Consider the following 14,061-nt stretch of genomic DNA (forward strand, 5'->3'; position numbering starts at 1 on the left):
TCGGTATATCGTTACAACCCTAGACCATAGAAATTAAAATTTGTGTATGCATTCAACTCTGTATGAACCTATGAATCAAAAGAAGAAGAAGAAAAAATCTATATTTTGCCTTTAGACCTTACAGTTCAAGTTATTAACAGAAACAAATTTGGCCTGTTGGTGGCGTTAGAGAGTTTGAGTTAGAGACTCCAAATTTGCTCTGGTTAATGATGAGACTGTCTTCTATCTGTATGCTGAATTTCTTTAAGATTCATTAGAATCAACGATACGTTAAAGCGTTTGAAAAATACAGCATTTTACCACAAAATTTGAAATGGTCCATGCTTAAAATGAATAATATATATGGAATCTATGGTCAAACTGTTCAGAAAAAAAAATATAAACAAAAATGTCAATTTGTTATATCTTTTGACCAGTAGGTGGCGCTGTGCCAAAAATACTCAATAAACTCAATGCTTTTTGCCCTTATCATGCTTGGTATAACACATACCAAGTTTAATCAGAATCCGCTAAAGCATTAGCCTTGTGTGGATTTTGTGCAAATTTTGTCAAACTCATTAACCCACTTTATGAAAATGGTTTGGTATATCTTTTGATAATTTTTTGCCAGCATTGTCTAAAGATGATCTGACCCATTTAAATAATTTATAATGTGTTTATTGATCTATTTTGTTTTTTTACTAAATGAAGAATTTTATTTTGAATCTTTTTATGTTTATATCCACCAATATAATAATTTACGCACTGTTGAGTTTTAAATTGGATGTAGTAAAGATGCAGTAAAAAAAGTTATGAACATTTTCATCAATCCACATCTGTATGCAACAAGACTGCATCTTTAGTCATATCCAGAAAGGAAATGAAGGGACTATGTTTCTGAAATCAAATGAATACCTAAGGGAATTGTACAGTATTAAAGTGCGTCTCATACTGTATAATATCTTTGTCATTTTTCTGCCGGCTCCAAACAATACTGTTTTTACCTTTATCTTTCCTACACTCTCTGTGATATACAAGCGTTTTGTCAGTGTCTTACAGTGATTGGCATGTTTGTTCTCTCTGCCTGTTTTTTTGTGCACCACAATCCCACCGGTCTGCGGCGTATGTGCCAGCTTGATTACTTGAATTTGTGAAGGTACTTACGACGGCAAAGTTTGATCCTTTCTTTCCTCATGCTTGAGACAGAAATGAAAGACAACAGGATGAAAAGATCCTCTCATAATGCGCTTTTGAGACTGCAGCACCGTAGAATTACTATTCATATCACTGCCGCTGTGGATGGTCCCAGAAAATCACGTTTTGAGCACTTATTTTTCTCATATGGGCTTCTACATTTAGTTTTTCCATTAATAATTGCTATAAATTATTAAGTGGTTATGTTAAGTGCACCACTGAGAACTATTACAAACGTAATCATTATAAAATCTAATTTACATGAAAACAGCGACCACCTCTACATCTATATGATAATTAATCTACTCAAAATGGGGCACAAACCTGTAGAAGTGTAGAAGTTTCTAAAGTGTATAATAACAGATATAGTGGTACATAATGGGTCACAAACTAAAAACGTTTCAGAATTCCTGAAGTATAGTGGTATTAAACATGGATGAGGCTCTTGTGAAGAGTGTGAGAGTACTATCTGTTTGTCCTCTTCTGTGACAGGGCTGCGATCTCCCTGAGCAGAGCACGGTTCATGTGGTTCTGCCCCCATCCACCTCAAGCGCTCTGAGCTGGTTCAGGAGCAGAGGATGGACGGCGGGATGGAGAGCTTGACCAGACTCGACCTCAGTGGCTCCCGTCTGACCAATGCGTCTGAAGGCCTGGCTGTCATTCTGGAGACAGATGTGTCCAGACAGGCGAACTCCGTTGGACACACAGGTACAGGGTGTAGGACTGGGTTTGTGTTGTTGCTTTTTGTGCATATGTTTGATTGTAAATAAAATCTATTTTAAATAAAGTGGCAGTTGGTGCTTTATACTAGTGAAAGAGCACTAGGAGGAGAATGTTTAGTATTTTTTTTTATCATTTGGTGTCTAAATGCTACTAAAGATACAGTTCACTGCAGTTTCCAACAAAACACTAGTGGCTGTAAAATACTAACGCTTTACTTATTTTTGCACATTTCTTTGCACAATATTATTATGACTAGGGCTTATGATTATGACTACAATACATTATGACTAGGGCTGCCCTCTAATAGTCAAATGACGTGCAATGTTTTGTTGTTATTGTAACTGCACACAAATAAACATAGAGTCTTTACAGTTCGAAAGACATATTACTCTCACCTGTATGACCAAAAATGACGGAGTATTTTAAAGGAGAAGTCCACTTCCAGAACAACAATTCACAAATAATTTACTCACCCCATTGTCATCCAAGATATTCATGTCCTTCTGTCTTGAGTCGTAAAGAAATTATGGTTTTTGAGGAAAGCATATTGGGATTTTTCTTCATATAATTGTTTAAATGCAGCTTCAAAGGGCTCTAAACAGTCCCAGTCGAGGAAGAAGGGTCTTATCTAGTCTTTTTTTGGAAAATAAAAATGTGTATACTTTTTAAGCACAAAAGCTTGTGTAGCACAGGTTCTGGCATGCACGTTCACGACGTACTATTGAATCATGTCGAAAGGTCACGCCGAACGTAGGAACTACAGACCCAGTGTTTACAAAGCGAATGCGCAAAGACTAAGAAAGTGCATGTAAGTCAAGCGCTGTTTACAAACAAAAAGCTGTTTACAAACAAAAAGTCGGATGATTCTGAAGTTGTAGGAGAAAATAAGATGGAGTTTTTCGCCATATTCTACCTTTTTCAGCTGGAGTGCACAGACGATGAACTTAGACGTGATTCGTAGTAGTGATGGGAAGTTCAGACCTTTGAGTCTCGTTCAGCAAAATGAACAAATCTTTTTTTCAAGTCATTTTGTTAAATTTAGCAAAATCAGCATCACGTGACAGCCCCATAAGACAGCCCCCAAAGACTCGAACCAGGTGAACTAATTCCAGTACAGACCCTAATAGGATGTTGCGCATGCGCGACTGAACGAATCACTCCCCGAGACGACTCGTTCTTCGTGAGTCACAATAAAGATTCATTTAAAATGAACGAATCGTTCAAGAACGACCAGTGGACGCGCGTTCAGAGCTTGTGCTACGCAAGCTTTTGTGCTTAAAAAGTATACAAATTTTTATTTTTTGAAAAAAATGACCGATTGTTTTGTTAGATAAGACCCTTCTTCCTCAGCTGGGATTGTTTAGATCCTTTGAAGCTGCATTTAAACTACATTTTGGAAGTTCAAAATCGGGAGCACAATTAAAGTCCATTATATGTGAAAAATCCTGAAATGCTTTCCTCAGAAACCATAATTTCTTTACGACTGAAGACAGAAGGACATGAACATCTTGGATGACAAGGGGGTGAGTAAACTATTTGTAAATTGTTGTTCTGGAAGTGGACTTCTCCTTTAAGGGTAAGTGGGCGCACCAGCGCCTCCATCTGTCATGCAGGGAGTGCGCTACTATTCAGCTTCCACACTCCACACAGACACTTAAATAGCACATATTTTCAAAACAAAATTAACCGTGTATACTTGCCTTACAGACATGAAAAATATATATTTAGAGAGAGAAATGTCTACTTTCAAATGAAGAAATTCAAATGGAAAACAAATATTCTCAGATTATATAATCTGTATGAAACATGCATACAGTTGCATCCACTACTGCGTAGATGATGAGTCAATGTTGCCGACTTCATCTCTTAAGCCGAAAACAAAGAAAGCGCTAGTTTATCAATGAATAATTAAAATGTTAATGCAGCCTCCTTACTGTTTATCCCTGAAACTTTCATAATCATTTCTTCTGCTGGTATGTTGTGGCAAGCTTATCAAATCAGCCTTCCTGTCAATCTAATCAGAGGATTATAGCATGAGCCCTCTAAAATCTTTGGTTTTTAGCTGTTAAGTAAACTGTCATATCAGCAAAAACCTTAAAACATGCAGCTCCGGGTAACCCACGATAGACACCAAAAGTTTCTCCTCCATCACTGCAGTCTCCGGACTTTTTAAGCAATGGTAAAACTTTCGTCACCACAACAGAAGGCCCGCCTCTCCATTCATTTGATTAGACAATGGAAAAAAACGCAATGACGTCGGGCTCTTTTCTGCTCAGAGTTGCTTTTTTTTCAACTTCAGGCGCCCAGAGCGCTCCGGCAAAAACGTGAGGTGCAGCAGGCGGTTAAAACGCAAGGCGCCCGGGGCGCATAAACAGCGCACATAATGCTCACTGCCAATAGAAAACAATTCAAAAAAAGGCGCCTCTCACTGCAAAAATACATTCTGTCTGATCAGGGCCTTATATGAATGACTTCTAGTCATCCCGCAAAATCTTTAGTCGAAAGCAGCTCTAGTTATGACCTTAAAACATTTTTACCATACTGCAATATTGATAAGCCAATGCATTTTGACATTTGCATCACATAATCAGGTTCATAGGTATGACTTTTCTCACATGGTAAACTTGCTTAGTAGCTCACCTGGTACAGCATTTAATTGGCAAGTATGAGCCCGAAAAAATGTGGCAAAACATGCTTGAATCAACATAATATTTTGCAGAAATGTCACAACAGGCATGTTTTTTTTTTTTTTTTTTAATGAGCCTGATTTGAAAGAACTATATATTAGCCAATGTTCAAATTCTGTCTTTTATTCCAGTTTAACAAGCACCATTATTGTTGCGAGTAAAATAGAGTAAACATTTATTGATGTATTTTTTACTAAATGAAGAATTATTGAATTTTTTTTTCATTTATATCCTCCAATATAATAATATTATGCATTATTAAATAAAAGTTTGAATTGATTTGGTTTATTGCACAGTTCAATGCAACTTTTCAGATATTAAAGTCCACTTCCAAAACAAAAATTCATATATAATGTACTCACCCCCTTGTCATCCAAGATGTTTATGTCTTAGTTTTTTCAGTCGTAAAGAAATTATGTTTTTTGAGGAAAACATTTCAGCATTTTTCTCCATATAATGGACTGATATGGTGCCCCGATTTTGAACTTCCAAAATGCAGTTTAAATGCGGCTTCAAACGATCCCGAATACAGCTGTAAACGATCCCAGCCGAGGAAGAAGGGTCTTATCAGTGAAACAATTGGTTATTTTCATTAAAAAAATGCAATTTAAATACTTTTTAATCTCAAATGCTCGTCTTGCCTTGCTCTGCCTTACTCTGTGTATTCTGGCTCAAGACAGTTAGGGTTTTGACATAACCTGTCATGAACCAGAAAAACAAAACAGTTCAGGCAGAGTAAGACAAGACGAGTGTTTGACGTTAAAAAGTATATAAATTGTATTATTTAAATGAAAATAACCGATCATTATTCTAGATAAGACCTTTCTTCCTCGGCTGGGATAATTTACAACCGCATTTGGGATCGTTTGAAGCCGCATTTAAACTGCATTTTGGAAGTTCAAAATCAGGGCATCATTATATCAAGAAAAATACTGAAATGTTTTCCTCAAAAAACATAATTTCTTTACGACTGAAGAAAGAAAGACATGAACATCCTGGATGACAAGAGGGTGAGTACATTATATGTGAATCTTTGTTTTGAAAGGGGACTCTCCTTTAATCAAACAAAACAATTCCTTTAGGCCCGGTTTTACAAACAGGTCTTAGATTAAGCCAGGATTAGACTATAATTAGGACATTTAAGTACCTTTTATAAATGTGCCTTAGATAAAACATTACTGATGTACATCTTAAGACAAACAATGGAAGTGACATATTTAAAGATCAGTCAGTCCTAGGTTCTTTAAGTTAAAACAACATTTTAGTCTGGGACTAGGCTTATGCTTTGTCTTTGAAACCATGGGTAAAATTAAAACATCTGCTATTAACACTCTCTTTATATACTGATTATTTTGTGTGGTGCCCAGTCTTTTTTTTGTTTTGTTTTTTTTGTATATTAAAAGGAAGCCATGCTTCCTGTGCCATCTTAAAGCAATTGCCACAGACCCACTTCGAAAGCAATGCTTTCAGTCCCACCAAACTAGAATTCCTTTGTAAGTACTGTATATCCTTTCATTTACATTCGTTTGTGCACCACTAAGGCTTTGGTGACCTCCTTTTCAGCAGTAATATGCAGCTCTCAGAGAGAGCGTTTGAATGTTTTTGTAAGCGCACAGGTTGGTGAAGTGGATGCTGTCATTTGCCACAATGGTGGCGCTTTTACAAGCTGTCCTCTGCCCGCCCTTCCCTTTTCAACCTCGCTCTGGCTAGCGGCCCACTCGGCTACTTAGTCCAATCACGCCACCTCTTTTATCCAGCCCTTCTTCCTGTAAAAGCATTAGCATAATGGAGGAATCCTGCAGAAATCATAAATAATAGGGTGCCTGTCTTATAAAACCCACTCTGCTCGATTTATTGTCAGCCGTGTCAAGGTATCGTGTACCTCCTCGGTGCCCCATGCTTTTAGCTCTAATGAGAATGCTGCTCCCAGGTGTGTGCATGTGTGTGCATGAGTGATTTAAACTAGGATGGGACAGACTGATAGGACAAGTCCTTTCCAAACTAAATCATATCCCAGGAAGATGTCTGGATCGTCTTTTCTGACTAATTGGATCGTGAGCTCTTTGTCCTGGGACCGTAGCGGCTTGCTGAAGCACTGCTGCACGTTGTTCTTATCCTCTAACCAACCCACTTACGTCCCGCTCAAAACACTCCACAGCTGTAAACTAAAAGAGGACAAGAAGCAAGGGAAACGAAACAAAAGCAAACAAACGCCAGTTGAATTTGAGCTCTTCAGTTGGTCGCATTCATGCATTCTTAAATAAAGAACTGTACTGAATATACTTCAAATGTAATTTCTGGCACCAAACTGAATTAAAAATGCTTTTCCAAACAATCCTACTGTCAACTGTAGTTTAAACAAACTGTCCTCCCACAAGGCATTTTTTGCAATCAGTTTTCCAATGGTGGGTCAGTTAAGAAAAAATTCCAGGCATACTTTCTTAGCAAGAAACTGTTTTGCAATATTAATATTAATATCTTTGTTCCTGTGCATATTTTCTTGCATATTAGTGACAAATAGCACAGGTCATGTGTCACTCACAGATGAGACAGTCTCCATCTCTCCATAAAGCACCAACTGTTATAAAATATGAAGGCACATAGCTATTTTGACCCTCATATCTTCATTTTCAGTAGCTTAATATGAGGAATATTTAACATATTTGTTACTGCATTTGCACTGAGGTAGGTTTAGACATTAGTTGCACATCTTAATAAAGTTAATTTGAGTTGTTACATGCTTTACAGTGTTAACCAACAAATTACTTATTGTGTACTGGGTTATTAGAAACTGTGATAGGACAAAGTGTTTTAACACTGGAAAAAAAAAAAAAAAAAAACACACACATTTCCTGATAACATGCTTTTTGTGATGTTTATGGTTGTTTTTACAGAAGCTAAAGCCCACAGCAGTTTCTACGTCTTCTGTAAGACAGTCTGCAAGGCCGTTCAGCCTGGAAAACTACGGGTTCGGTGCAGAGACTGCAAACAAGGCACTCTTACTCTCAGCAGGGTATGTATATGTACACATATGCTTCGACAATTGCTCTAACACCTAGTTCTAACCAGATACTTTGCACTTTCGAATTTAAAGATAAAATGGTACCAATGTACTAGTGCCTTTTTAGATATTTGTTTTGCCTCCATATTTTCAGTTTAAGATATTTAATGCAATTAACGCAGGGGCGGAGTTAGTGTTGGCAGCCCCTCTCTGCTGCTTCTGTGTCTTTTTCTTAGAAAGAATTGCATCTTTTTAAACGCAGAAAGTCTTTACCACATCAAACAGGAGACTTTTCAGACACGCATTCCAACGTCACCTCAGTGCCAAGCGCTAGTCAAAGGACTGTGAAAAAGGTACAGATGAAGAAGAACAATGAACTGCAGTCAGATGAGATGTTGTCAGGCCATATGTCGGTAAAAACTAATTTTCCTGTCCTGTCAGCCATTATAATGTGCTTGTAGTGTATGCTCTTAAATTGCATGCGCAAGTGCGGATGTGCGCCTATATCATTTCATATTAAAGCACAAAAGAAGCTACGAGCATGCAATGTTGTAGTTATGTCATCAGTTAAGTCATGAAGTTACCAAAAAAAGCAATTAAAGCTGCCTTAAATCTGTGCATGTGTGTATTTGTTATATTTGAGTCAAATTTAAGTACATGTCTCTAAAATGCAGAGGTTTTCAAAACTGTCCTGGAGCACCCCAGCATTGTCTCGCTTGTCTAACACACCCACGCACAATTCAACTTGTTAGCTCATTAGTAGAGACTTTAAGACCTGAAGTGGGTCAGAAAAGATATGGAGTTGTGAGAAACTGATGCGAGTCAGATCCACATCATGTTTAGCAGCGGCAGCTCTTAAAGCAGCCAAACTAGCCTAAAAACCCAGCTGCTGTAACTTTGTTAATCAAAGAACAAAAGAAAAAAAGAGGAAATCCAAAACCTTTGTAGCTTTAAGGATTCATCTATATTTACTTTAGAATTTAGTGTTTGATAACTTTATTCAATTTCTCTACTTGCTGAAGGGCACAGGTAAATAATGGGTTTATGTGAAGATTGTTCAGTTAAATAAAAATCTGTTTCATAGCGACATCAGTAGTATTGGTATCAGTGATACTCACCTTCAGTAAATAAAAAAGATGCTATTAAACATATATAAATAATTGTTTCTACATTAAATATTGAATGTGAAATTAATGCAATATAAAAAAAAAAAAAAAAAAATTTCAATATAAAATATAGCTGCAAGCAGCGATTACAGAGGTTCAAGCACTTCGCATTTAAGCACATAAGGGAAAAGACATTGTGTTAACATAGCTGTAACCACCTAAATCAATTGTTTAAAAAAAAGCAATTTTGCCAAATATAGGTAATTTACCATAGAAATATGTTTTTTAACATTTATGACTGTTATAGCACCACCTATGGTCAAATGTCCATTAAATGTTGTATGCTTGTTTAGAATCATCTATTGCATATGCTCAACCAGTTTCAAGAGGTTTTGAGTTTTCGTTTAGGATTCATAGGCTTTTGAGCATAATTGGCCATGCCCCTTTAAAAATTACCCTATTGTAGCTTACTAAAATGTAAAGTTTAATAGTTTTTGGATAATTATAGATCTAGAAGGTCCAGAGAATTGCACTGCAGAGGTTTTGTTGTGATTGAGCAAAAAACCTAGGACTAGTTTGCAAAAGTAGCCTTTTTGAATAATCTTGAATATTTAATGAACGTTTTGATTGACAGCAGTGGTTCTAGAGGCAAAATTGTCCGGAATGAGGAGGTCTATCATATGATATGAATATCATGTGTATGTGCAAAAAAAAAAAAGCATGTACAATGTACAATCATATATGCTCTTGAAAAATGCGATATCTTCCCGTGGCCAATTTCTTTCAAATTTCTCTTATGAGTCGAATAGGCCCACTAAGTTTCGTTCCAGTCTGCCTCTGTTAACCTTGTCTAACAGATGCTCAAAATGTGTCAGCCAATGGCAGCCATGTTTTTTGAGATACGCAAATGTCATTGTAGACATGTGTGGTACTTTGGACCAAGACTGTGCACTCCGATTTCCATGTTGATAGGACAAATGGTTGCACAGTTATAGCCATTTTATGTTTTTTTTCCCTCTTATAGTGCCACCTAGTGGTCAAGCTCCACGTTTTTTTTTTCTGTGAGGTCAGATTGAGCTCTTATATAAGTGTTTTGAGTTTGGCGGAGATATCTCATTCCGTTCAGGTGTTATAGGTATTTTACTAAAAGTGGCCCTGCCCCTTCCAAACGTTTTGGCATCTGTGAGTCTAAAGTTCAACTTTTTTTTTTGACAATTATTGATATTCACTCCCCAGAGAATCTGTCTGCACTGGTTTGGTTCCGATCGGGTGAAAACCTAGGACTACAGTAGTCAACATCAAATACCAATCAAAACCTTTCATCAAAGTTGTCCTAAAACCAAAACAAAACCTATTTTTGTCTTAGGACAACTTTGTTTAACTTTTCTGATCCACTTCAAATGTTGACTACTGTAGATCGCAAAAGTAAGTTTTCAAAAAAAAAGTGAAATATGCAAAAAATTTCGCCTCACGATCAATTCTGAAGCATGCGTTTTGTCGGGCATGAGCATTATAATAAATGTCATATTTACCTGTGCACTTCAGCAAGTAGGAAGTACACAGAAATTGAATGAAGTCATCAAACACTCAATACTAAATTAAATATAGATGAATCTTCAAAGCAACAAAAGTTATTGATTTCCTTTTTTTGTTCTTTTGTTCTCTGATTAATAGACATGACAGCAGCTGGGTTATTAGGTTATTTGGCTGCTATTACTTTAAGAGCTGCCACTTCTGTACGCTTGCTTGTAGTTTCTATCACATTTTAATATGAAATGATGCAGGCTACAGTGTGCACCGCTGTGTTTGTGAGTGCAATTGAAGCGAGTGTGCTACAAGTATGCACAGTATAACGGCTGACAGGACAGGTAAATTCATTTTTACTGACATATGACCTGATAACATCTCATCTGACGGCAGTTTACTGTTGTTCTACCGAAGCTCTATCGACGTTGAAGTGCACGTCTGAAAAGTCTCCCATTTGATGTGGTCGTAAAGACTTTCTATGACTAAATAAATGCATTTCTTGTCAAAAAAAAAGAGACAAAAGCAGCAGTTGTGAGTGGGGTGGCCAACCCTAGCCCCACCCCTGCGTTAAATATATTTAACACCATTAAACTGGAACAATGAATTGCCTGCGTTAACGCACTAATTTTAACAGCACTAATAAATAAATAAAATTCTCCTTGACAGTTCTTTTTTAACTCCACATGAATTCAACATAAATGCAAAGAGTACATATCTTTTTTTTTCACAGGTAAAAATTTCCCTTTTCTTTATGAAGGATAATTGTGCTAGAATTGTAAGTTAGACCCTTGCAACTCTAGTTAAATCACTCATTTTAAACAAGCTGTGGCAGGTTATTCTAATGCAGCCTCACGCTCCATCCACAGAAACTGCATCACTGAATTACCACTTTAGGGGAAAAACCTGCTTATTATTGCTGTTCTAGTCCACATTCATAAGCGCTTTGAGACAAAAAAACATAACCAGAAACATTTGCTCTGTTGCCCCAAGTCTCATAACTAACTAACAGTGACACTTCTTAGCCTGAAGTATGAATACAGAGTAGCACAAGCCCACGTCTTGCTGCCCCCACAAGGCTGTCATAAGCCCCATCCCTCCGTAGTTCCGCCCCTGGCCTGTTTTATCTTTCGGTCCGTATGGACTTTCTGTCCCAACGCGTGGGCAGCGTTCCCACCTCTCCGCGTTCTGCCGCTGTTTGGAAAGGCTGCTGACACGTCGCTAAGCTGCACCTGCCTTTTCTTTCTGCTCGCGGTGGTCTTCGGCGCTGAGAATCTGTTTGTCCACTGTCTCGGTGCCAGTGCCGCCCCATTCCTATGCCAATCTTGTGATGCGTCTGGCTCTTTAAATCCTCAGGCCTGAAATGGGTTCCAGCTCTTCTCATCTAACTCTCTCCAGAGAACTTTCTCCAAATATGCTGAGGAGAAGAAGACGGCAAAGTTTATGCCCTTGCTGTCAGAGCACTTAATTTGGACGTTTGGAGATATTGGACTTAGCAGCACTTGATATCAAAAGCATTCATCTCCATCAGCAACTCCTAGCTTAAACATCCAGCTTTGGCTTTTAACAGATTTGTGTGCATGATGTAGACACTTTTACGCCAAGATCTTCAAAACCTACATGACTGAATTAGGCCTTTAGGGGGAAAACCTGCTTGTTATTGCTGTTATGAGTTTCTTTGCGCTTTGAACATTAATAGAAAATAACCTTGGCTTACATCTCTCCAGAACGCAATTATGAGAAATACAGTTTTGACTACACTGCTGGCATTATAAATATCTCAATGTGCCCTAAGGCTTTAATTAGAAGTTTTAATTATAATGTTCGGGTTGTTCCCATTGTAATGAAACCCCCAGCCCCATAGATATTACATTACAGACTTAGCATTTCAGATTTAATATTTGTCATACTTTGTGTATCAAGTTGATCTACTCAGTTGTTTTTTTCTCTAAAGTTTGCCAAAATATGTTTGTTTGTTTTTTTGAAGAAAATGCACTGTCCTTTTTTAAACAACATCAGTTTCTTGTCAAGCTCCAAAAATGACTGTCAACACCAGAAAGGCTGTAAAAGTAGTCCATGTGACTTGTGACACAAGTGAGATGAGCAGGCTGAAATATAAAAATGTATTCTGTTATTTGCCAAAAATGTTGAGAAGCACAAAAACAGTTACAGGAAAGGTATATTATTCAAACTCAGAAAGCAATAGTGAAGTCAAAAGAATATAAAAATATCTTAAATAGCATGGGTATATTTGTAGCAGTAGCTAACAATACATTGTATGGGTCAAAATGATCGATTTTTCTTTTATGCCAAAAATCATTAGGATATTAAGTAAAGATCATGTTCCATGAAGATATTTTGTAAATTTCCTACTGTAAATATATCATAACTTATTTTTTGTTTAGTAATATGCATTGCTAAGAACTTTAAAGGCGATATTCTCAATATTTAGATTTTTTTGCACCCTCAGATTCCAGATTTTCAAATAGCTGTATCTTGGCCAAATATGTGACCGTGGACCACAAAAACCAGCCATAAAGGTTAATTTTTTGAAATTTACATTTATAAATAATCTGAAAGCTGAATAAATAAGCTTTCCCTTGATGTATGGTTTGTTAGGATAGGACAATATTTGGCCGGGATACAACTATTTGAATATCTGGAGTCTGAGGGTGCAAAAAATCTTTAAATATTAAGAAAATCTCCTTTAAAGTTGTCCAAATTAAGTTTTTAGCAATGCATATTACTAATAAAAAATTAAGTTTTGATATATTTACAGTAGGAATTTTACAAAATATCTTCATGGAACATGATCTTTATTTAATTTCCTAATGATTTTTGGCATAAAAGAAAAATCAATCATTTTGACCCATACAATGTATTTTTGGCTATTGCTACAAACATACACCAGCGACTTAAGACTGGTTTTGTGGTCCAGGGTCACATATTGTCCCATCCTAAGAAACAATGCATTAATGGAAAGCTTACTCTGCTCTGATTGGTCAGATGGCCCAGTCTGTTGTGATTGGTTTACAGCGTACAGTGTGTGTCAGAAACGATACACCTACTGTCATAGGTCCGTATTTTTAACGCTCAATAGAAAATATAATCATCTATTATTTATCATACTTACAGGTTGTGATTCAGTGCAGCCAGCCGGTCCAATATAGAACATAGGCGGGCATTATGCAAATGTGCTACACCGTGACGGGTAGTCATCACAGAAGTGGGATTTAAATTACTGCCGACTCATTTAGGCTGTTCAGAGTCAATTCTTTCTTCTGGGAAACAATAACTTTATTTATCATGCATTTTTGGCTTAACAACTTTGCAGATTACATTCACATACATTCACATTACACACTGCATGAAATCAATATTTGAACATAGCAACAAGCAGCGATTACCGTGGTTCAAGCACTTAAGGCATTTAAACATACAAGGAAAAAACATTACATTTTATTTAGCAAGAATTTACCCACCTAAATCAATGATTAAAACCATTTTTGACAAATCCAGGTAATTTACCTTAGAAATGTTTTCTTTATTCCCCTTAAACTCGTTTAGAATCACCTGTCGCATGTGTTGATAGTTATTGATATTCACTCTCCTGAGAATTTTTCTGCACTGGTTTGGTTCTGATCAGGCAAAAAACCTAGGACTAGTTTGCAAAAGTAAGTTTTTCAAAAAATGCAAAATAACCAAAAATGTTGCCAACATGTAAATATTAACTAAATCAAACTAAATCTGCTGTAAAAGGGTGAGTTATTTAAGCCTGCTGTATAAAAATGCTTGCATGCAAATATGTCCACATTTGTGTGTCAACGAGGAAGGTTATGTAAAAAGA

At 36.8% G+C, this 14,061-nt stretch overlaps 1 protein-coding gene across 1 annotated transcript in view; it reads left to right on the forward strand.

Annotated features, from left to right (window-relative positions):
- prkn (parkin RBR E3 ubiquitin protein ligase) overlaps positions 1-14,061 on the forward strand; it is a 154,624-nt gene that overhangs the window by 53,327 nt on the left and 87,236 nt on the right. Inside the window, 3 exon segments of the mRNA XM_051126514.1 lie at positions 1,666-1,720; positions 1,723-1,881; positions 7,478-7,596. Of these exon segments, the coding sequence (XP_050982471.1) occupies positions 1,666-1,720; positions 1,723-1,881; positions 7,478-7,596 (333 nt within the window).

This window comes from Labeo rohita, chromosome 13, assembly GCF_022985175.1.
Source record: "Labeo rohita strain BAU-BD-2019 chromosome 13, IGBB_LRoh.1.0, whole genome shotgun sequence".
Classification (NCBI taxonomy): domain Eukaryota; kingdom Metazoa; phylum Chordata; class Actinopteri; order Cypriniformes; family Cyprinidae; genus Labeo; species Labeo rohita.